Here is a 25812-nt window from a genome sequence, read left to right as displayed (position 1 = left end):
GGTATTCAGTAATGGTTTTACTAGCGTACGCTCTCCTTAATTAGGGACACGCGACCACTCCATTAGACAGCAACAGTCTTTAAATACTGAACAATAACGTTAGCTTCTCACAGGAGCAATATGCCTTTCACATTGTACGCGAGTGCTACATTTCCATTGTTAACACCACTTTGAATGAAACAAACCTTCTGCTCGCATTACAGGTACAGTTACCAGCAAAACCTGCGCAATATGTTAGAATGCTGTGTTTCACTCACCGGCTTCTAAGACACTTGCTTTGCGGGTTGCACTGTTTTCCCAACTTCCACTACAACGTCTACTGCTTCTGGCTTGCTAGGAACCCACACACTTCTCCTAAATAGGTGTCTCTGGTCCGGCCACTTGATTTGTGAGTTTCTTTTCCTACCGAGACCCACGGCTTGCCACTTGCTTCTTGCCTTAGTTCCCTGCATGTCGATGGCTCAGCATTCACGGCAATCAGGCTCAAATGTGGAAAACCGTTTCTCCTGCATGTCTTCCGCTGTACAGCCTCTGCACTTCAGATTATTGGTTAACCAGACTTTCTCAGAACTTGCTGGTGAAATCTGCTGTTTCCACGTTCTGGCGTCCCTCTTGTTCTCCCACTTCTGTGTGGTTTGCCAGCCTTGTGCTTTCTCTCTGCTTCTACTGCTACAGCCTGGACTCCAGCCAATGTTTCAGCTCCTTCCACTCCTTACTTCTGCCTGCACCTGAGAGGGCTTTTTATGCCTCCCAGATTCAGCAATAATTTTCAGGTGTGGACGATTAGCCTCAATCGCCTGGCTACTAGAATGGCTATTAGGCTTAATTGTCTGACTCCTACATCTGCATGCCTCTTCAACCTTCTTCCTAGTCACAGTCCTTCTAGAACTGGTAGTTTCTTTAAAGAAAGTTAGTTTTTCCAATATCTGAATTACTTGCAAGAGTAGATTTTATTCCCTTAAAGTTTTTTAAGAGAGGGGATTTGAGAATTAGATGTTACAGAGGAAGATGGTTTATTGCAGACATTTCCATACTCCTTTACATTGTACCCTTGGGATTGAGGAAGGTGTTTATTTTTTGACACCCAAAAAGATCTTTCTTTTAATAAAGTTTAAGATTGTATAACCTTAGACTTAATGTGAGGTTTAGAGACATAAAAATGACAATAAGCCATTACACCTCTTTGGGTACACTGGGAAGAGTCTTACTGCCAGAGGATAAATACAGTGTCTCATCCCACAGAATCTTCTCACCACCCGGTCCCTGTCTCCTCCCAGGTGATCCTCTGTCAGAACACCACCCCCAGGGTTGGGATCAGGAAGCGTTTGCCTTCCGCTGGCCACCTGGGAGGAGCCTTTAGGCAGGATTTCATTGAGGGATCCGTGGTATTCTGCACAAGAGTTTCTGTTAAGACCTTCAATGACGACTGGCGAGAAGCTTAGTTGTGTTAGGTAGGGACGCCTTATAACATAGGGAGTTAGGCATTTTCCTTTTTCTTTAATAAAGCGGAATATAAAATGGTTTATCAGAGTCTGCCTCCTTCTTCTGACCTGCCACAGCACCAGTCTCTCAGCAGGCAGGCTTTCCAAAGAGAAGGCTACTCCAAATGTTCCCCTAAACTGGCTGGGAAAAAGGTCTTGCTCTTCGCTTAGCTTGCATTACTTCTAGACAGAATTGTGAATGTTAGCATGTGCCACACTTGGATGGAATTCTTGACCTTAGCTTGCGTTGTATCTAGACAGAAATGTGAATGTTAGCATGTGCCACACTTAGATGGAATTCTTGACCCTCGCTTGCGTCACTTCTAGACAGGATTGTGAATGTTAGCATGTGCCACACTTGGATGGAATTCTTGACCTTGGCTTGCGTCGCATCTAGATAGAAATGCAAATGTAAGAACACTTAAATGAAACTGTGAATAACGACAAGTGCAGCACTTGAACGGAATCCTGATCACTGGCCTGCCTCACATCTAGAGAGAATATTACAATGCGCAACCACCACACTCCGATGGAACAGTGAATGGCAGCAAGCATCACACCTGGACAGAATTGCAAGGACAGCAATGACAACTAACCAATCCACTAACAATGTCTTCCCTCTGCATACACCTCTCAAACGCTAACCAAACACAACCACAAGCCTAAAACACAGCAATCCGCACAAACTTCACTACACTGCAACAACAAAACAAACCACACAGACTTGCACAACTGCACACGACGGCTACCGACGTCAGAAAATCCCAAGCCCAGCCAGCGGACCCACCGGCTGAGGCTGCCAACAGCACATCACTGCTATCTTGCACTTTTCCAGCTCATTCCCACTAACCCACCCCTCCTCCCTCTTTCAGAGTGCCAGGGGACCACTCCGGTGGTGATAGTGCGCGGTACAAATATCCTTTAACATTAAAATTTTCCTGGAAGTCTTCACCTTCACAAAGCAAAGACTTTGAGCAGACTGTATCCCAATAAAGTTCCAGTGAAGTCCTTGTTTTGAAATTTAAAAACAATTCAATTTAGGGGTAGGTGCACCTCCCTAGAGAGTCAATCTGCCACAGGTAATTGCGTCCCCTCTAGCCTTCTGTAAGGCCCCCAATGATGGCTGACGTGCACAGATTCTTCTGCCTGGTGATGTCATACCAGAGTGGCTTCTTTACATTAATTTGAGAGGGGCACAAGACACGTGGTGGCCTTAGACAACCAATATGTTGGAAGACATTTTTTGCTTGACATTTCCCTCCTGAGCCAGTCTAACCACACCCTCTCCTTCAAAGGGGCTCAAGTAATAACACCCTAGTACGAGCTGTCCATTGTGCTGTCAGGGATTGCCTTTGAAGCAGTGATTCCAGGCTAAGGACCTGCAGTGATTTCCTGCCCTCTAGAGAATGTGCAGGCATTCTCAGAAAGATCGAAAATTGAGTTTCCTGGGCTGGGCCCAATTGTTTGTTTTGGGTGATCGTAGACTAATCCACAAACTGATAGCTGAATGACTCCAGCAACCAGCTTCCAATACAGTGAAATGAAAAGATTTTGGCCACCAAATCTGTAACATTCCATAGGTCACCATTTGTAAAAGACAGGTATGGTTTTGTATTTATTTATATATCAATGAAAACTGTCAACCTGCAAATGGCAGTTAGTTTTGTAATTTTGCAACTGCTGTTTTACTTTCAAAGTAATTCCCTTTTTTATTGCACAAAAAGCCACTGAGAAAGAATAACTATGGTTCCATACATGCAAGTGATTCATCCTTTTAAATGCCCGATGTATCCTAAATCAGTTGTGAATATTCCTGCCAATGTGTAGACTGCTTGACAAACAAGGGGATGATGTCACTGCTCCCCTTTCTAATAACTTTACAACAAAAAATGCAATGCTGTAATTGAAATTGGGGGTGTTCGCAATCAAACTATCCTAAAGAGCCAAGGATCAGATTAAACAACAAAGGTGGTCACACCACTCGCACAGTCTGAACAATTGTTGCACACTGCCCTAAAATATGCCAGTAAGGCAAGTAATTATTCAAAAGTTAATTACAAGTTTTGTTTTGTTCAATACAACAATTTATTTGATAGTGCAATTTGTTAATCAATTAGTGACATTAAAACAAGGACTTTACACATTTTAATTAACAGATTATTTACATAACTTTACACACAAAAAAAGAGCACAATAATAATCTGTAGTTTAGTATGACCAGCAAGATCAGTTGTGCTGTCTGACGCGCTTCGAGTTAAAAACTCTTCTTCAGACTCTACTAAAGAACCTGTGATTGCCTTCAGCAATAAACAGAATTTATGCAATTTGCTAGTTAGAGCAGATGTCACTCCATGAAGGGCTGTTAAAAGATTAAGAAAAGGGAACTTTTCCATGCTTAATGTGTGGAAATGGCAACAATGAAATCAAAGGGGATGTATGTTAAAAATGCGAGAAAAACTAATTAGAGGTGGAAAAGAGTTTTTTTTAGGTCAAATTAGCATAATTATTTGTGGCTGTTTGCACTTCCTTTTTAAACATAATGCTGGGGAAGACCCCCCCCCCACACACCTACCCCACTTCAACCTACCTTACGTTATACCCTTAAGCCACCCACATCAATTTTTTACTAAAAATGTGTGAAAATAAAAAACTTTGGGCCAAAAAATTCAGTCTTTCCAACATTGAACATTTTTACATTCAGATTTTTAGGGTGATAGCATCAAAGGCAATCATATTCATCATCCACAAACAGGTGAAAAGATCTACATGTATAATTATGCCAGCTGTGGCACAAACAATGCCATCCACGGTATTGGCTGTCCATGCAGGATTATATAGGGATGACAACCTGTAAAGGTTTGTTGGAACGAACATAAAATAAATGTCAGAACTGGTAATATGAATTCACTTGCTGAGAGACACTTTACACAACACAGACACTGTGTGGCACAAATGAAATGTGTTGTGTTTGAGATAGTGAAAAAGCATTACAGGGGTGGCAACATAGAGCAAACGTTGCTTCCACGAAAAGCGTATTGGATTTATAAATTTCATACAGTGCCTCCCCAACCACCAAAGGGATGAATGAAGCCCTACGTATGAACCATTTCTTGTAATGTAAGCAGGAACACATTGTGGTCTTTTGTATGTATGAAACGTAGTGCAAGCTATTAGTTGAGAATCTTTTTTTCTCTGCCAGCTACACTGTGGGCTTGGGATCATAGCCTTTAAATTTGTGAACAGTGACCAACTCTACTTAAAATGTATTCTGGACGACCACTTTAGTTTGCGATTGAGGCGAGTTAAAGAAACCAATTCTTTTATACACCAATTCTTTTTTTTATATACACGTTTGGATTGTATTTTGTACATTATGCCCCCCTTTTTTCACTACGTTCCTTTGGTTGATTTTATGTTTTTACAATTAGTAGTAACTGAACGCGTTAGGAATACACTGGATTATTGATTCAGACACAGGACGTGAGGGGATTAATGTCTAGTATCGTTTTACATTTTTATAGTCATGTTAAATTCAGAGGGACACTGGTATATCTCACACTGAATGGGTTACATATTGATTTGTGCTATACCCAAGATAGTGTTATTTGTACATGGTAAGTTGGAGAACTACTAATATTTGGTCTACCTCTACAGTAGTTTTTTCCATGTGACATTGGACACTATATGCAATGTGCAGTGTTACATGGCTGTTTGAAAACGTAGGAGTGTGTCGCTAGACACGGGTGAATGATTGCGAGGTAACCTGCTGTGAAATTTTATTTTACCCTTTATTTATGTCAAATTTTAGATGGTATTATTTTTGCACGGTAGGTCAGAAAATATCATTAGAAGTATAGTATCTTTGTCCATGTGACACTGGACGACATAGTTAAGGAGCAGTGCGACTCTGGGGTTTGAAACCTCATTATTGTGTCGGTAGACTCAAGCGAATGATTATTAGGTAAGTGGCTGTGAATTTCACTTTACCCTTGATGTCAAATAGCCATACAAGAGGGAGTGTGATAGAGATTAATTGACCTTTGTTTATGCTTTATCCAGATCATAAAGTCTTTGGAGTGAAAGACTATATGGCTACTTTATAGGAGGTACTCTTTGATGTGATGGCACAGTATACTGTGAAAGCGGGAAGGTGGATCTTGCTATTTTTGTTGACACTACTTAGTTTTTCATGAGCATGTGGTTATTGTGGTGGTAAGTCTTTTCATTGGCGATTTGGGTGAAACAGGACTTTGTTTTTTAGTGTTAGGGCAAATTAAAAAAAATCTATTTTTTTTTTTAATTTCCCGACTAAACTTGGCTAATCAGTGGTTTTTAGAACCACAATTTGATCTTATATTTGCAGTTTTTCTATCCAAATACACTTGTAAATTACTAATGTATGGGCAGACTAAAAGTTGCTAGAAGGAGAAATTACTTACCGTAATGTTCTTTCTATGGGTTCTTCGTCCGCAGATTCCTCATGAGATAAATATCCCTTCCAGCTTCAGCCGCTCAAATCTTTTTGACAGGAGGAGTAGTGGACCTCGACTCGGCCGTCGATCCGTCTTGACTCAATGCTCCATCGTCATACATTTACTGCGTCACTATGCCCCGTATATCAGTCCCGCCCCCACCCTGGTGAGCTCAGCCACTTGCGAAGAAAAATATGGCCAAACTACCAAAAGAGGATAGAAAATCAAATCACAACTAGGATTTTCTCCCTCTTTTTTTTACTTGAAAATAGAGACTGCAGGAAGCATGCGGTACCGAACCAAGAAAGAGACAGAAGACCCTAGAACCATTGTCAACTTTTCTGTCTGGAGAAAGACAGCCACTGATTTCAGACACTCTTACAGCGGTGACGGGTGGGAGGGGTGATGAGGAATCTGTGGGAGAAGAATCCATAGAAAGAACATTACGTTAAGTAATTTCTCCTTCAATGAATTGCCTTTCTCCCACGGATTCCTCATCAGATAGATTCTCAAAGCAGTAGTAGAGTTGGAGGCGGGATGAAAGCTTTAACAGCAGAAGATTCTGCAACACTGCCCTTCCAAAGCGAGCATCAGCCCCATCGGCGACGTCCAGGTTGTAATATTTTGTGAATGTGTGAAGGGAAGACCAGGTCGCAGCATGGTAAAATGTTTTTAACCGGTACTCCCCTCTGCAGCACGTTCGAGGTAGAAACCGCTTTGGTGGAATGGCCCCGATGATGATGTCCAGAGGCAACTCCTTCCCCGCTTTGGGATAGCACTCTGAGACACACAAAGTGGTCCACCGTGAAATTGTTTGCTTAGAGACTGCCAGACCTTTACTAGCTACACAAATAATAGGTCAAAGTTTCTGAACTAAGCCGTCCTGGCTAGATAAAAGCTCAATGCCCTCTTAGGGTCCAGCCTGTGAAACCGCTTCTCCTCCTTAGAGGGGGGCGGCGGGGCATAAAACACAGGGAGATCAATTGCCTGGGACAAGTGGATTTCAGACACCACCTTAGGTAAGAATCCGGGCCTTCGCATTCAGAAAGACTTTCTCGTGAAAAAGCGAATAAAAGGGGGCATGCAGGATAGGGCCTGTAGCTTCCTGACCCGCCTGGCTGAAGTGATGGCCACCAAGGAAGCAGTTTTCAGAGTTACTAACGGCAGAGAACAAGAATGCAAAGGCTCAAACGGAGCCGCCATAAGAAATGCGAGGACCAGATTTAGGTTCCAATCAAAAACGACAAAGCGAGTAGGAGGAAACTTGTTCACAAGGTCTTTCAGGAAATGGGCCATACCCGGGATCGTGAAGAAGGACCCTTGATATGGAGACCTTTTGAACACAGACAAAAAAGCTGGCAAGTATCCTTTGACTGTGGGGACCTGAAGCCCAGAAGAGGCCAGTGACAGAAGGAACTCTATCACTGCAGTGGTGGGGCAACAGATCGGTTCAATTTTGCATTCCCTGCACCACGCCTCAAATCTTCTCCAACTGCATGCATACAGCGATGTTGTTGATGGTCTGCGTGCAGCCAGCAGCACCTCGAGTACCTACTCAGAGAGGTCCCAGTCATCCTAACTCAACCTCTCAAGAAGCACCCATGTAAGCTGAGGGATTCCAGGGTCAGGTGAAGTACCAACCTTCCGACTGGGATACGAGATGAGGACGAGGCAACCAGAGAGGTGGGCAGATGGTCAAGTCCAGGGGATCCAAGTACCAAGTCCTCCTCACCCAATCTGAGGCGATCAAGATCAGAGTTGCTCAAAACCTCCAACCTCCTGAGAACCCATGGGAGGACTGGAATCGGAGGGAAGGCATAGTGGAGGGGGAAATACCATTCCACTAGAAATGCATCCCCTAACACACCATTTGCTAGGGAATTCTCTTGAGCAAAACTGTCTGCACCTCCGGTTGGAGTCTGTGGCAAACAGATCCCCTGCTGGGTACCCCAGAGAGTGAAGACCTCCCCTAGGACTTCCTGGCACACCTCCCACTCGTGTGAGACCGTGCTCTGCCTGCTCAGAGCACTTGCCAAACCGTTCTTCTCTGTTCCAGACAGATCAACTGCTGAGACTGAGATATAGTTCTCCAGAGCCAGAACCACAGCTGCATCGCTTCCCTGCACAGGGGAAGGGAGCACATACCCTGCTGCTTGTTCAGGTAGTGCATGACCACTGTATTGTCCATCAATATCAGGACATGCTTCCCCTTCATTGACGGTGCAAACGCTTTCAGGGCTAACCTGATGGCTCACAACTCCAGCCTGTTGATGAAAAATGTAGCTTCCCCTTTAAATTTAATACAGCGTGCAGAGTTGCGGCCCTTGGTATGCGAGCGCCCTTCCACCCCCCGAGGCCCCACCTCTGGCTCCTCACCCCAGTACTCTTAACACATCGGACACTTGAATACCTGGCTATACTGAATATATTAGCCCCAGGCAACAAGAGGGGGATGGTGGGTGGGGCATATAGAGGAAAGGGGACGAGTATTCTAGTCACTATAGTGAGTAACTTTTATTACTCATACATCCCGTCCCCTTTCCTCCCTCCTTGTGGATGATTCCACGGAACAAGACTATAGGGTGGAGCTCTGATAACCTGCCTCATATCTAGTAAAAAGCAAACAGGTTCTTCAGAACCTCCTGACCGAACTCTGCATCGCGCCTGGAGCTGGTATCCAGGGAATGGTGCATACAGAAGTCCGACGGAGTGGCCCAAGTAGCCGTCTTACTGATGACATCCCAAGAAGCAGGTCTCTGAAATGGGACGGCTGTGGCCTTAGCATTGACCGCATGGGCATGAATCCCCTCCGCAACTAGTTTACCTCTGGCCATATTCACCTCTGAAATGACCTGGATTCTCCAATGGGCAATAGAAGCTTTGGAAGCCTGGGAACGAACCTCCGAAAGTGTCGAACATTGCCTCAGACTTTATGAAGGAATTCATCCGAGAGGGAGAGAATTTAGAGTTTAGAGACCTTTTCGTCACCACTGAGAGTTCGGCAAGAACACCCGAAGGCAGACTTCATGGTTCAAATGGACTGGAATGGAGAGACCACCTTGGGCAAAAAGTTTGGGTGCGTGCGCAAGATGATTTTGTTGGTATTAAACATGGTGAAGGGCTGGCACAATAACAATGCCTGCAGCTCACTGACCCTGCGAGATGAGAGCCACCAGTAGTACTGTCTTTAGAGTCACCAGCCGGATGTCCACAAAGGCCATCGGCTCAAAGGGCTTGCGCTGCAAGGCCACAAGAACCACAAAGGGGTCCCATACCGGATGGGGTCTATGCACTAGAGGAAAAGGCCTGGACAACCCATTGAGGTGGATCGACGGCCGAGTCGAGGTCCACTACGCCCCCTGTCAAAAACATGCTATGGGGAATTTGTGTAGGCCCCAATGGCTGCCAAATGGGTACGGTAGGTATCCACCTGCATGCCAGAATGAGCTAGATGTGCGGAGAACGCCAGCACATCGTCCAGGAAGCAGGTGATAGGGTCCAGCCCCTTGGCAAGAGCCCAGTGGCAAAACATTGTCTACTTGCTCTTATACTAAGAACAAGTACACAGCCTCCTGTATGATGCCCCAAATAGCATCCGAAAATTGAGCGTACTGTAATCTCAGCTGGTCAGAAACCAAGCCGCTACGGCCAGCATGGCTGGGTCCGGGTGCTCCACTGCCCCGCCCTGCTGCATCTGGAAGCCCCGGTTGGGGATTGCGAGATGGACAGGCCTCTAAGAACAGAACTGGAGCAGATCCAAGAACCAAGCCCTTGAAGGCCAGTGGGGGGCAATCAGGATGAGGGTGCATCCCACCAACACCAGGAATTCGCAGAGGGTCCGCTGGGGCAATGGAGGAGGAAGGAATGCATAAGATCTGCAGTTGTGCCAGCAGATCTGAAAGGTGTCTCCCAGAGACCTCTGACCTGCCCACGAAGCAAACCAGGGGCACTTGAAATTCAGAGGAGATGCGAATAAGTCCAGATCCGGAAACCCCAAGTGCTGGAACAGGGGCAACAAGTAGTTGAGGTGCAACTCCCACTCGTAGGTGTTGAACCCCAAGCGGCTCAGCTTGTTTGCTTCTGCGTTGCTGTCCCCCGGGAGGTGAACTGCTGAAATCCAAATCCCTTTTGTGAGGGCCCACTCCAAGATCGCCATCGCCTCCATGTACAGGAGAGGGGACCGGGTGCCACCCTGCTTGTTCAGGTAAAACATTGCCGTGGAAATGTCTGTCCTGAACAGAACAGCATTGTGCCAGATAAGGGGCAGAAAAGCCTTACGCACCAGGCCCACTGCCCTGAGCTCGAGCAGATTGATATGCCGAAGGGCAGTCCGTCGTGGACCATAACACCATGAATCAAGTAGCCCTCCAGGGTAACCACACAGCCTGAAAGCAAGGAATCAGTCATCACCACATAAGTGTCTCTTTGGAACTACCACTCAAAAACTTGAAGGAGAAGTTGGAGTTCTATGAACCAGGGAGAACCCCGAGATCCTCTGGTGCTTGCAGCCTAGGGGTCCACCGGTTCAAGAGAACTCAGGAAAATTGTCAGCCATTCCCCATCTTGATTGCACAGGCTTGGAATGAGCTCCCAGTCTCTCTACGAAAGGAAGAACATTTCTGAAAACTAGATAGTTTGCCTAGGAAGGTCCATAGACTATCCTACTCTCCCACCTAGTTCTCGTTTGTCATGTTTGTGTCTCTGTTTTATGTAGCACCTGGATGCCTACAGGCTTTGAAGCTCTAGAAATATACAGACAGACTACCCAGCCAATTAAACGGGGCTCCCACTGACACATTATCATTCATCAACCACCAACAAAGATCCGGGAGGAGGAGCAGGTGTATTGGGATCCTGTCCGACTGAGACCCCCTCTCCTGGTTCCAATTGGCCGCCAGGTGGAGCTGGAGTCATCTCATCCGGAGCTGGGTGTACTGCAACATGAGCATGCAAGATGCCATCAGCCCAAGGAAGTGCTGGAACCACCATGCCGAGGTGGTCAGGTTGGCCAGAAAGGGCCTCATTGCCTTGCTGAGGAAAAGCAGCTTCTCGGGCGTGGGGAACACCCACTGCACAGCAATGTCCCAGTGTTCCCCAAGGAAGACCAAATCCTGGGCGGGACACTTCTGCCTGTTGAGGAAAAACCCAGCTGGTGAAGAATGTCAGCCAGCCATTGGTAGAAGTGCATTGCCGCCTCGGGCGAGTTGGCCGTGGCCAGCCAGTCGTCCAGGTAAGGGTACAAGTGGTGGCCCTCCAGGTGGAGGAGACCAGCGACTGTGTTCAACAGCTTCGTGAACACGAGAGAAGCGGTACGACAATCGTGAATCGCAGGAAATTACAATGCGGCTGGTGGATGGGAACATGAAGGTATGCATACTTGAGGTCTAGGAAACACATCCATTCCCTTGCACACATCGATTCTGCTGTGTGAGCGGGAGTAATCATCTTGAAGCGTTCGAGCAGTAAAGACAGGGTGATGATTGACAGGTCCAGGATTACCCTCCAGCCAGCCTGGTTGTTCTTGGGTAATGCAAAAACCCCGGAGTAGAAGCTGCAGCCCCTGTCTGACTGAGAAACCGGTCCCACTGCCTGTATCTCCAAAAGAGAAACTATCTCCCGTGAAAGGGCCAGGGACCCTATCTGATGCAGAGGAGAAGAGGATGGTAGAGGAAAAGGAAGCTTGAAGCCCATGGCGACTATAGACAGGCTCCCAGGACTCTTGAAAAAACACTTCCAGTTGTCCTGGAAAAGAGCCAGCTGGCCCCCTACAGGCGAGCTGTGTTCCCGGACCGTGACATCACTGCTTCTTGGTGTCAGTGGTGCGAGTGGAGGAGGGTGAGTGGAAAAACCTGTGCAAAGTCTTCTGCTGCTTCACCCTGTGGCCACTAGGCAAACTGTTAGGTCTTTGTGCACCGCGGTCCCCGAAACCCCTTGAAGAAGGTGAAAGCCCAGGGTTTGAAGTGAGCCCTGCCCTGAGACTGCGGGAAGGACTTCTGCTGTGGCTAAGTCAGGATGGCCAATGACTTGGTGGTTTGTGTAGAGGTCTTCTTCTTAGTCAACTCGTCATTGTTGGAAAAATGAATAAGGACCACTCCTTCGAACGGAAGATCCAGGATGTACTCTTGCACATCATATGAAACTCGAGTGGCATGCATCCAGCCATCCATCTCATCTCCACCCCCAGGCACAGCCCTCTGCTGGCTGTGTTGATCTGGGGGACAGATCACTCCATGAGGTCCTGCGCAAGCGATCAGGCGTCCGCTAGGCCAGCCTTGAAGGAGGCTTGCCGTGCCAGAGGGAGGTCAGGCAGAAACACCCCCAGTTAGCATTGTTTGCCGGAAGACTCAACAACCTTGTCCTCCTTGGACAGACAACTGGAGGTGGCTCCCGCTGAGCAAGACAACAAAGGTTTAGAATACAGCAAGGTTGCAGCCAGCACCGAAGGCTGAGGGTGAGCCTGAATCTGCCGTCTAATTTCTTGTTCATCTGGTCATTGGCCTGGGATGCTCCCAGACTTTTCTCGCCATCTACAGGACATCCTTCTGCAGGGGAATGCCTGAACAGCTTGTGGTGCACTTGCCCAAAACCTCTGCTAGCACTCCAGACTCCTGTGCAGCCTTCTCTTGGTGGGGGACTCAACAACTCTGCAACACCCTGAAGGCAATCATGGAAGGCCTTTACAGATGCCTAGGTTTAGTCCTGGGTATCGGCATCACCGCCGTCATCGCCCCCTGGGACATAGGTGCCTGCGGGGTCCCCCCTTGATCCGGACCTGAAGATGGATCCAATGGTTGCTGAGGGGGAGGTGGTACAGGAGGAGCAGTGGGGATCTGGATAACCAGTAAAGCCTGGACCGGAGGAGGGACAGGCACTGGTGTCGCCAGAGGAACCAGCAGAGGGCGCAGAGGTGGAGGCCTAGGAGGAACGACCTGCGGGATGACCTTGACTATATCCTTGAGGAATCTTGCCATCTGCGGGGAATGCGTGGGAAGCGCTCCAAGAAGCGGCTCTCGCAAGCCACCGGATCCCAAAGGGGCCGGCCCTCTGCGGTGCTTGGCCTCCATTCTTGATCGAAGCGTTGAGGCACGTGAGGCATGTAGCCGTAAGGCTGCAATGGGTAGATGTATCCCTGAGGGGACCAACCAGGACTGGAACCTTATTGCATGGCCCACTCAATGGGTGAGAGCACAGGAAGGCACTGATCCAAATCCAAGATGGCTGCTGGTCTAGCTGGCTCCGCCACATGTCTATCCGCCATCTTGGGGCCTTGCGCTACGCTCTGGCATGAGGGCGCGAAAGCCCTTTGCCGGCTCCAACATGGGGAGGCGCCTTGGGCCTTGAACCCAAAGAAGAAGCGTCTACCTCAGATCACTCTGAAAGGCCTCAAGCACTCGCTGCCTGCTAGCCGGTAGTCAAATCACTGCAACTTTCAACCTCAAAAGGTGGCTCTGGTAGTCTGTGCACCCTCAGCGACTGAGCTGATAATCGTGCTGAAGACTGACTCTTGGAGGTAGAACATACTGATCCGTTGCCCACTGGGGCCGATAAGCGACAAACTTGATCACCCCCCCTGTGGACTGCCCGGTAGAACTCGTGAGCCCCCTGGCTTGGGAGCTGGCAGTCTTAGCACCCTCCAGGCCTACCAGAACCTGAATGCAATGTACCCTTGCCTGTGGAAGCCCCTGGGAAGGAGTCTCCACGCTGATGAGCCGTACTTAATGGCCTGCCTTGTCTTGGGGTCCTGGAGACAAACTCTTTAAGATGACCTGAAGAGGAAGAGTGGAAGATCCCCCTCCAACGTGACAACCGATTCTTCAATGCCCGGTGACCAAGAGCGATACACGTCACACACGCATGCCAGCAGTGGCCGGGCCCCAGGCACTCAAGACAGAGTGAATGCGGGTCCGAGTCCGGGAGCGAGCTGTCGTAGGACGCACATCTCGTGAATCCTCCTGCAGCCAACATGCACCAGGGGAGGCAGGGCACCGAAGGGAGGTGAAGAAGATTAAAAAATAAAACGGAGAGCAAGGGAAAAGTCAAAAAAGTCTCTGCGCCTAGCTGCCAGGTCCGACACCATCCGAGCAGAAAAAGGGACGGGAGTGAGGTGCCAGAGGGCAGGGCACTATACTAAATTTAAAGGGGAAGCTCAATTTTTCTATGCCAAAGGTTCCGGTACCGTACCTATGTTGGGGGACGCCCACAAGGATGGAGCAAAGGGGATGGGACGTATGAGTAAGCAGCTTACTACCAACTTAAGTACCTACCTGTGGGTCCTGGGATGGGCAATTATTCAAGATGTTCACCCTCAGGTTTTGCCCTGGTACGTGGTTGAGATTCCTTGGGGTGGGGAGGTGGTCTTTTCCATATTTCCCATCGATTTCTATTGGCTGCCCTCTTGTTCTGCTGCTTCTTCCTCTGGGGTCTTGGTTGATCGTCTGACACATGGAACACTTGGGGATTCCTGCCACTGAATCTGCACCTGTTGGGTCAAATAGACCTACCTCCACTAAAGTTGATGGCCCTTAAAGTTTATCCCATTCATCCCAATGGAACTGTGAACTTACCCGGAATTCTCCTAACATGGACTCTCTGGCATTTAACTGTCCCTGGACATTTTTCCTGCTTCCCTAAGAGTTCAGTGAGCTGTGGATCAGGTTTGGTATGTTTGGTACATACCTGTGATTTCTAAATCATTTTTAAAGTCTACATATGCATTTCTTCAATGGGACTGTAAGTGTAGCGTTGTATCTATTTCTAGTAACTCTAACAAGGTTTCCCTTAAAATGTATCAATCTATTAACTATTGCTAAACGTATTGCTAATTCTTGGAATCCTTTGGTTAGGGTTTACAATGGTTACATTCTCTCTCTGCCTATAATAAATACATGTGCCTCTGCATTAATCCCTGTATTATGCCCTATGGAGTTCACATTGATATGGAATAGTGCTTTGGGGATTTAGAACACATTTTTCCTGTTGGTAGAATTGTGTTTCCCTCATTTTCCGATACACTACCTATATGTGTTAGGTGCTGATTACTAAGTCTATGACCTTCCACACATATAAGAATTTGGATGTGTGTATGGGATTCTATTTTGTATGGTGCAGGCTGATAGGGGACATACCTGCTTAATAGGTTGTATGTTTCCCTGGATCTCTCCACCCCACTGTTTTATGGTGGGTACTTATCGCTGGTAGAGGATTCAAATAATGGTATTTCGGTTAAGAGAGTCCTTGCACAGGCATTACGTTTGTTTATTATATGCTGGTATATTTTTAATACTGTATAATGTTACCGAAAGTAGTTATATTACCTAATAGTATTATGTGTTAATTAAATAAAATATATATTTTTCAGTATGTCACTATTGTATTTTCTAGAGTTGTGTATAGATTCATTGTATCTCTGTTTCAACCTGCAACCCCTACCAGAGAGTTAAGCTTGGTCCTCCGTCCACATTACCTACACTAAGAGAAGTTTGGCTTCACTTTTTCAGTGGTTAATCTTCCCCCTAAGGTTAGTAGTTTGAGCATCATCGGAGGATGGTACAAAAACTGCCTGAAGACCTTGTAAGCCTGGAACTTCGCAAATCATCCTTAGTCCTGGAGAGGTTGACCCCATCAAATGGCATGTCCAGCACCTTGGCTTGGGCATTCAGAGCAAACCTGATGTTCTGAGCCAGGAATGCCTTCTTGTTACTGACCCAGTGCCCGTCAATCACTTAGTGCTGAACTACCTAAAGCAAATACCTCAGCTGGAAACTTCAAGGACTTCATCCCCACTGTTGTCGCATGGGCCAACAAACTCTCTGGTGTAGGGTATTTTGACAAGAACATGGGGTCAGTTGGTGCTGGCCTGTACTCTAGGACAAGTTTTTTTTATCTTATGGAACGAGCGGATCGTGGCCTTTGCCACAGCTCCAGAACTTGGTCTTTTAAGGCTGTTTTACAAGGCAGAAAGGTCTACTTAGATGGACCCTTATCCAGAATGTCAGTGAGGTCATACTGAGTGACAGCCTTACTGGAGCGCCACATCCTTATGATTCCATCATCTTTGTCATTGTCTGCAAGGAAGTGGCATTAGGTTGACTGAATGGCATATATGGCAAGATCAGGCAATGTGCCAAACCTGCTGGAACCTCTCAGATCTGCCATTTTGGCAATAGGGGCATATTAGTCAAGAAACCCCAGAGAAAATTCCTTCAGTTGCCACATGGCTCCTTTCCATAAGGGATAGTGTCCCCTTGGTCATAGAAAATCGAATGCATGAATTGATTGGTGTGCATTTCAAATCCTCACTTCCTCCGATAGGTGCCAAGGTCTAAGCAGATCCTAGACATTCCGTCAATAGCTTGAAGCCCAAGCTCGAAGCTGAAGCCCTGACTTTGACGGCAGACACCAAAGGATCTTAAGGGGTCAATGTATTTGGCGTTGAAGTCGAGCTCTGGTGTGTGCAGCAGCAGCTCTTGAAGGTAACCCTTCTTATTTTAGAAGGCAAGGTAGGACTGTAGTCTGCTCTCAGTGTAAAAGTCGAAGCTGTTGGCACAGCTGTTTTTGAAAAGATGTCCAACATCTGGATGCTGAATTGCTCCCACAGTTTGAAGACAACTTATTGAGGAAGCCAACCCTTGGATGGGGTTATTTACCGGTACCTGGTTGCGGACCAACCCAAGACCAATTTAGCTGCCCTTGCTCTCAGAGCGTTCAAGGTCATAGCCGAGCACAACTCGAAATCCCTACATTGTGGTATGCATCCAAACACCAAAGACATATGGCGGTGAGTATCAGTGACCAATGTATTGTAATCACAGATGACCCATCACTTCAAACCAAATGCACTTTGGGTAATGGGACTTGTGAAAAAGTGTTACACAATTTCTTTCCGAAGAAAACATTACGGATAGAGTGCTGAGCAAGTTGAAAAAAGGAACTGAGGTTATGGGGCATGACGTAATGTATAAATGGGCTACCAAGTGTAATTTGCTGAGTCAAGAGGCCACAGCACTGGAGCTGGCATTACGCCCCGTGCTGAAGAAAAGGGTTTGTGAAGAAGGTGGCGATATATCCAAAATGAGCAATCTGTGGGGTATGCAATCATTTAGAAAGGTAGTTCTCAGTGTGTAACTATATATTTCCAGGCAAGTAAAAATATAAAATGTAAAAATATAAAAATGCCAAAAATATAGGTTATGTTGTTCAAACACAATCTCTTTGTTCTCTGTAAATATTATAAGTGAAGACATGTGATTTTATATGATTGGCCCAGTGGTAGAGTCCCTGCATAGCTATGGGGACAGAGTGACTACAGGAGCCGATGATAGACCCAGGGTGGTATGGGAAGGACCCCTTTGTCACTCTGACATGGTCTCCCCAGCTCGGCAAGGGTTAGCCACATGGAGCACACTCAAGAAGCTGATCCTTTAAAGAGACCTGCTGCAGACCCAATAAAATAATTACCATGGGTAGAGGAATGCATGTTAATCACATACACAGGCAGAACAAAGGATGAAGCAAGAGGAGGCTTACAACAGCTGCAACAACCCAGAGAAGATGCAGATCTGTTGCCCAAAGCCCAGCACTGTCGTGAATGTGTCACAGTGCATGTAGTGTCAAAACAAGATGGCAGACCAGGCTTTTTGAGCCTCTGTCCAAACTAGAAAAAAAAATACCCACACACTCACAATCAACACACCTGAAACTAATTGCCTAATCTTGGGGAAGCAATACCTGACTAGCCTCAATAACCCAGCACAGTTGCAGGCACTTAAGCAGTGCCCTGCCTAACAGGTAAGGAGAATGGGAGTCAGGAGCTAATTTGAAAACGGATGGTGAAATAAGCATGAAGAGGAACAGAATCTGGAGCTAAGGCAGAAACAGAAGATGGGAAACTGGAGGAGAAATCCAGGATGTCAGGGAACAATGGAAACTTTAAGCCAACAGAGAGACCCAGGAGACACAAAAAAGAGGCGATCTAAGCAGGAGGCAAGGAGGTAGAGAGTGGTGGTCAAAAAGAGCAATGAGGCAAGCAGGATGTAGTGGACCAGAGATTGTAGGTCATACCCCAGAGACAAGGAAAGGAAAGTAATAATCGGGGAAGCACATAAAAAGAGAATATTGAGAAGAAAGATTGGAGTTGTCCCGGAGTCAACTGGGATTTGAAATGAACAAGACTGCTTTGTAGGAGATCCTGGGGCAAGAAGGAACCCTGAAAGTCAGGAGAAAAGAGCTGCAAAAGGGTTGAAAAGGCAATAGGGAACATGATCGGTTGGAAAGAAAGTATCCAAAGGGGTGCAAAAAGGGAGGAGAGACATGAAAAGTGATCAAAGGTAGTTGAATATGGAGAAGGAGTTGCAAGGAAAGACAAGGAGCTAGGGAACCAATAAATGTGAGGTGGAGGAGATCTTGGAGAAGAGAAATAGAAGGGTACTGCTGAGATAGTGGTTGAGCAGGGAGTTATTGAGGAAAGGACCTGTATGACAGATGTGATGAATCCTTCAGAGTCATCACTGATTCTCCAGTGATGGGTTCCTTCTACATGGCTAGGGGACGGCAGCCACTACATGACCCTGAGGGTGGTATTATGAGGGAGGATCATGATGCAGGGGACGACTACCGGAAGGAAGTGATGGTTCTATTAGGAGGGATGCAGTATTCTTTCATTTTATGAGGAAAACCCCAAGCTAAACATGCAAACTAGTTGCTGCAATGAAGTCTGAATGACCCGGACATTTAAAAATTGTGTCTGCAATGAAATAAAAGGAGAAGGAGGAAGCAGAATCGAGGGAGAATGCAGCAGCACAGGATGGACCGTGCTGGAGAAGACAGATGCTTCCAGACTGCCACACGCAAGCATTTCCTACCGGCGTGGGGCAAGGCCCAAGGAGAGACAGCAGGCACCGTGGGAGAACAGCTGGGGATCCAGCAGCAGCAGCAGCAAAGTTACCAGGTACACGGTTGTGCCGAGAAGCATCAGTCTTACTGGCGGCTGAACACAGGGCTGGCAGGAGAGCTGGAAGAAGGTTTACAGAGCAGGAAATACCACCCCAGAGTGAATGCTTCACTGCAGCAACATGCCACGGGTCAGGGACAGTACCAGATATTGGTTAGTCTGCCCAGACATATTGGAGACCCCGGTGCATACCGACAGGCATGTGAGCAATTAAGAACTTGTTTTGAATACCGACCAAGTAGAATACAAAGACAGAATTTAAACAAATCTTCATATATGTGATGTTACGGGGAAAGTTGGAGCAAGTATTACCAAAAGGCAATGGATCGTAATGAAGTTAAAAGACCGAACTTGGACAAGTCTCCATATATGAGATATCAATGTGGGGCAAGGTGGAACAAGTAGTACCTCAAGCCAATGAAGTATTCCTTCACTGGGTCTATACAACGGTGCTATACTAGAGAACAGTACATTCAGAGAAGGAGTCCTGGTGAAAGAAGCACATCAGGCAGTGAGCATTTGGGGTGAAGATACCTGGCAGAGAAGCATATCAGGGGATCTGTTAGACCCCAGAAAGGGATTCCTATGCAGGCGAGTATACCAGGCAATCCATTCGAAATACACAAAGAAATAAAACTTTGTGGGAAGATCCTGGCAGGAGGGCAGACCAGGGGATCTGATGAACCTACTAAAGGCTTCCTGGCAGTGGAGTATACCAAGATGTCATTCTTAAGAAGTTGTTTGAAAGAGACATGTTTGCCAACCTTAAGGAACTGTCATGATGCCTACCCCCGGAGCACCAGGCCAGGCCCAGCACCCCCGGGAGTAGGCATCATGCCCCCGGGTAAAAGCCCAGCGGCCCCTTATAGGGGCTCTTTGGACTCTGTCCTGGCACCATAGACGCCAGGCTCATAAAGGAAGGTGTTTTGTGCACTTACCTGATGCAGACCATGCTGCAAGATTCAGGCCTCCCTGAGACCTGAAAGGGACTATTTTTTCATTGGGACTATTTTGCCACTCGGGCATGGCCAGGGAAGGATACTTACCTGGAATTACTTTGGGGGCTATTTAAGCCACGCCCAGACAGTAGCTCACGCTTCGCGTTGTTCTGCATCCAAGCAGCTGAACGCTCACATGCTCCTGCATCCGGTCTCCAGCCACGCCCGCCTCGATTCTGGAACACCTGTAAGGAAAGAAGAGAAGAGAAAGGTGAAAACCAAGAATTTTACCAAACTTCTTACCTGCATCCGGAACCTTCACGTCAGCGTTCCTGAGAAAAGACTTTCATTTAAAAGCACCGCGTTGCTCGCTGCAGCGCCGCGCTTCACTCACCTGTCCTCGGGAGTTCTTCTGGCTCCACCGCGACTGCCAGCACCGATCACCACATCTCTGCGCGTAGGGGAGAGAAGAAGAGACAAAAGGTGAGCAGAAGGAACATATGAGGAAAGCCTAATTTTCCGCCATAACACTTACCGGCCTTCTGTTGATGGACCATTCCTCATTTCGGGTCGGCGCCGCTTCGTTGGCAGGTACCGCACCCCGGCCCCTATGGGGAAAGGACAAAAGACATTACTGAAGGAATATAAAGACATTAAGAGGGATCGCCCCCATCGCTAACTCACCTGAGTTTACCATCGGCAATTCAATCTCTCAACGCATCGCCTTCATTCTGCACCTGAAATAAAGGACAGATCACAGGTTAGGAAGGCAACAGAAAAGGAGGCTTAACACTTGAACTTTTGTAATCTTCATACTTACGGCGTTCCGCTTGGAAAAGTCAAGTGGATTTTGCCAGCGCCATTCTGAAAACCAGTGAAGTAACTGGACAAACAAGCGCCCCTGCACCAGAAGCAGGATGGAGAGTTCATCCTTTCAAACCATAAGGTGAGCTTCAACCGGGGATTTCGGAGGAAGTTAGAGAAGAACGAAGGGGGGATGGGGGGAGCAAGCACACTATTCTGCAGACTGTTAATCCCCTTTCTCATCTGCATAAGGATATCCCTACGGGCCAGACAAGCACGATTTGAGGGTCCTGTTCAGTCGGTGTTCCGAGTTCTGCGCATCATGCTCGAAGAGGCCACAGCAACCCAGACTAGACCAGCGCCTCCGTGGGAGTCAGGTGAGCGTTACAGGAACTATTGTTTGAAAAAGACACTTGCCATCCTACCTGAGAAATTCAGGGTAAGGGAATCACCCTCTAGATCCAAGAATTTCTCATTGGAAAATACTATTTTGTTGGATTCATGTATTTGCCTTAATTGTGAACACTTTTTGCCAAACCAAAATCAGACATTTCCTTACACCCACAGTTGTTTATTTCTAGTGTGAGGTTCAGATTAGAATGTTTTGGACACAAGGACAGTTTACATGCTTTTGATGACAAGATACAGACTGGTCTTTCGTTTTAGTTTCCTAGGCGGGGAAACTCTCTTTAGGATAGGGACAGAGAGGCATATATCCAACCCTTTTGTTTTAATAAAGATTTCTTACAGTGACATTACAACTTTGTGTCCGCCTCTCAAAAGAATGGGGGTGAAAGGGAGAACAGGGGAGTGTGACAAGTAAGCAGGGGAACAACAGTGAGAAGTAAAAAGACAGTTCAAGTAATTACAGATGAGTATCTTGAGGTTGAGGACAAGAAAGGCAGTAAGGGGAGTTAACAGAGTCTGTGAGGGTGAACCAGAGGTGGAAGGAGCACATGCCAGTTTATCATAGATGCACGCCAAGTCAGACATAGCAAATGATCAGACAGAGAAGCCATGAAAGGGTCTCAGAGGACCAATCATGTGGAGAGTCATTGAGAAAGGAAAAGAGCAGAGACTGGTGGACAAAATGTCGAGGATCCACAAACAGAGGTGGAGACAGAACAGCAAGCCTTCCTTTTGGCCAGGAAACCTCTACCGGCCTCACTAAAAGCTGTGAAAGATACTGCAACCTCGGCCCTGGACTCATTTGTTTGCCTAGTCACAGCAACATGTCCTTTTTTGGCACAAATGGAGGTGAGGGGGGACCTCTACAAGGTAGCCAAAAGACAAAAGACCAGAAACATGGGGCAATAACCCCTTGAGAGCTTCACTTGTCTGTGGTGTCCAAAGAGCTCTGGAATAAGACGAGCCCCAGGGCATTGCAAACCAATCTCTCTGTAGAAAGTCAACTACAGAGACAAAAGAGGTCACCTGGTAAGGAAACTCTGGAATAAAGTATAGAATAAAAAAAGCCATCTTGGACTTTAGTAGTTACTGTTCTTTGTTCGACATGACCACCTTGCAATCTTGATCTTCCAGGTGGGTTTAACTCCATCCAACTTTCTTATTTTGACCATCACTAAAATTGATTTGTTGGTCTAATTTGGTCTTTTGATCTATGACCATGAGAAGTTAGCCCTCTTCCGATCAGATAACAGAATAGTTAAGCTCATCTGTGGGGCAGCTGCTGCTGATGTATCTGGTCTGAACACATCAACAATACAGCAAAGTCGGCAACAGAGGGCTGAAAATCCAATAGGTATACTGCCTATGTCGAGAGCTGCTTTCAGCACTACATTTACTCAATGCCCACCATTTAAAAACAGAGTAACTGAAACAGTACTGTTAGGGATGAAATACTTAGATGGAATAGGCTACCGCTAACAACTTAGGTTAAGATGATAAACTCTGACTGCCTTGTGACTCAAAAAGGGGGATACGCATGGGTAAAAGAAGCCTTTTTATTATGGTCTAGTATTCAAATGGTGTAAGAAATGTAATTTTGACCTGAAAACAATATATCAGATCCTTGTACCAACTTTTGTTTCCACTACAATATGGAGCACTAAGGAATGAGTCACCTGTAGGCATTTGCATCAGAATGTAAAGACACAATGTATTACTGCTAAAACTGTTTAAATACAGAACAGTTCTATCCTAATGCAGTATATCTAAAGGAAATCATTTAATTGATTAAGACGACAGGTCTAATTTAAGTTGTGCTTCTACAAAGTACACAAGCACACCCAATGTTGCAAGCTACAGAAGATGGCACTTAAAAAACCTCAATAACAAGCTATTTTGATGACTGATTACAATGCTATTTTATACCAATATTATTGCTACTCACCCATGTCATAATCATTCTCTGCAACCCTTCTCATTTTGGGAGGTGTAGTGATACCAGACTCGATCTCCTGTCTTTTTGGTGCTTTAGTATCAGATATCAAATGGTCAAAGCTTTTTCTTGTACCTGTAATGCAGATTAGAAGTGAGCATAAAAGAGGTGTAGTACTCATATATTCTTTATAAAGAAATGCTTGTATTTGCTTCTCTACAGAATCATGCTAGCCTTTTTAAATTGATTAATAATCAATTGACAAAAGCCTAAACACAAAGCCCTCTTATATCATTCAAGCTTTATCAAAACATGCACACATCCCAAAGTACTCCATCAGACAAATGTGCAAAGCTAATGGCAATCTCCCCCTTCAACTGTACCTTCTATCCATGGGCTATTTATTTGCAGGTCAGGTTCATTTATGTGGAGGGAATAAATTTAATGATCAGAGGATGCAGCAAGTACTCTCCACATCTGAGACACTGAATGGAGAACAGCTCCCATTGAGACAGCCAGAATTAGAGTGCTAATAGTAACAGATGATAAAGTTATGAGTACTAGAGTGAACAAGTGAGACAGACAAAGAAGAATGAGGGATGAGTAGTGGGAGCAATGAGTGGGCAGAAGGTTATCTAATCACCATTCCACCGCAGACCTTTTGTATCTGAATAAGAATCTACAATGGAAACACATCCAGTATCAACATTTTATAGATTGGCCTTCTTGTTTGCAAATTGCCCTTATGTCAGTCAGTGTGGGAATCCGCAGTAAAAATAGTAACAACAACATACATGTACATTTACATCGGTATGTGTATGGGGGCCTAAACTAAACCTTTTTTCCCCAAAGTCAGATGGACAGTTTTTAATCATCTGTACCAGCAATATAGAGCACAAAGGCCACTATGATCAGCCCCCTGCCCCCAATCTTCACATTAGTGTACACCTAGGTGTTACAGTCCCTTTCAGAATTCATTTCTAGTTGACATGTTGAGTAAAATTAAACTTTTTCTACACACATGCTTTGTTGTAGGGCGTTGTTACAGAACCAATCACACATTTTGTCATGGATTGAGAGTAGTTTTCCAAAGACAATGGCAGAAACAGGCAGTTCCAAATAGAACAAGAAGGAAAATTGTTACTAGGCTCAGTCTGATCAGGAAGGCACGGAAACTCACAAAGTTTAAAGCAAGTAAAAAGAAAAAAAAAACAGCTTTGGAGACCATATTCTCTGCCACACACCCCCAACCTGCTTTCAAGACCATCAGCTCTTCTGTTGGGAAGGGATATGGAGTGTCACTAGCATATTTTTCTCATTTATCATTGATGGAGGCAAACCAATGCCGGTCATCACCTATGTCAAACATTAAGTTTGTGAAAATAATGTAGGCAGCACTGTGGTCACAAACCTCACCACTGACGGAGTTAATGCCGCCGACCTTAGTTTTGTTGCCCGGTATTAACCCTCAGATGTTGAAAGATCCATTAACGGCAAGAGTTCGGCGCAGGAGTTTGTGGAGTGGATTGTGGCATTACGCTGCTTCTTGAGAACCTGCTGTGATCTCTATTCTGATGGCTACTGTTTCTTTAAGGGTTGAAGACACACCCTCACCAAGAATACAAAATCACTCATTGGCGCGAGAGTTCATCACAGGAGTTTGTTGAGTTTGGTGCAGATTGGCAGAGATGCGGCAGTGGTTTCCTCAACGGGCCCGCAAACGGGGCACCAAACAAAGAAGAACCTCCCAAATGAGGCACTATTGAATGCATCGAGAACGAGCTGTTTTAGCCCGCCCACTAAACACTGCAGACTGGACAGAGCCGTGGAAAAGAATGAAAGCAAACCGGTATCACCAAACGAGGGGAGTGCGCTAGCACAGTGCAAATACGATAAGTTGAAAGTAAAGGAGGTAAAGGACACAGGTGGTCATCCAGAGCCCCACTCCAGTGGGGAATTGAATGGGGAACTGAACAACCAGGTTGCTACCCGCACGCCTCCCTGAATAAAATCCCATGAACAATCAGTGCATAACATCACAGAAAAGGGCTCGAATGAGCTGGAAGCAGCAGGCAAATCATTTGCTTAGGGAAATAGACCCACCGTCACGAATGACCATGTGTAATATATTTCTGTTCAGTTTTTATCGTTTCCAGTAATATTAATGTTTCCCTATAAACATGCACCCACTGACCTGATCCTGTAGCCCGGACGTGTGGAATTTGAGAAGCCCCCCCCGGGGGAATCCCCTCCTATCCCGTGATAGCTTACACCAGGAAGGAATGAACTCCCCAGGGAAACCCTCTGGGGAAGAAAACCCTGTCCGCCTCAGTTGTTGGAAGTCTTCTCTGTGAGCAGGTAAAGGCGAGTCTTTAACACATTTCCAGGTGACTGGATTCAGGTACCGTAAAGAAAAATAAGAAAGGCACAGATTAGAGAAAGGTAAGTATGTGCTTAAACACAGAGTAGAAGCAGATGTCAGTAGCCTAATAGTTACCAGTATAAAGAGGATTGTGATCTATCTTGCCTCAAGATTGCATACGTTCAGATTTCATCTGTGGAACGTTGAGAGTGATGACTCGTGGATAACGTGATGTAACTTCGGGAACCTAATATATATAAAAGGAAGCGTGAGGAGACTAGAAGGTAGAAAAGGCGGGTAGGTAGTTCTAAATAACGAGAAGAGAAGGAGAGAAGGGTACCTGGCAGCAGATTCGAATCGAAGCAAAAGCCTTACGAACAACGCGGCTGGGAAATGAGTGAAACAGCTGACTCGAATCAATGTGTGTAAACTGTCCAACCTGGTGTGAATGGAAGCGGTTGTAGG

The 25812-nt window shown here is 46.2% G+C and overlaps 1 protein-coding gene across 7 annotated transcripts in view; it reads right to left on the bottom strand.

The window, feature by feature from the left end:
* Positions 1–25812, bottom strand: part of NF1 (neurofibromin 1) — a 3279657-nt gene that overhangs the window by 464844 nt on the left and 2789001 nt on the right. For all 7 annotated transcript variants that reach the window (XM_069614617.1, XM_069614618.1, XM_069614621.1 and 4 more), the window contains one exon: positions 22998–23120. In XM_069614617.1, coding sequence (XP_069470718.1) covers positions 22998–23120 — 123 coding nt within the window. The remainder of the gene's footprint in view (positions 1–22997; positions 23121–25812) is intronic.

Source organism: Ambystoma mexicanum, chromosome 9 (genome assembly GCF_040938575.1).
Source record: "Ambystoma mexicanum isolate Mex_15411 chromosome 9, UKY_AmexF1_1, whole genome shotgun sequence".
In the NCBI taxonomy this organism is placed as follows: domain Eukaryota; kingdom Metazoa; phylum Chordata; class Amphibia; order Caudata; family Ambystomatidae; genus Ambystoma; species Ambystoma mexicanum.
This window is presented reverse-complemented; position numbering and strand designations above follow the sequence as displayed.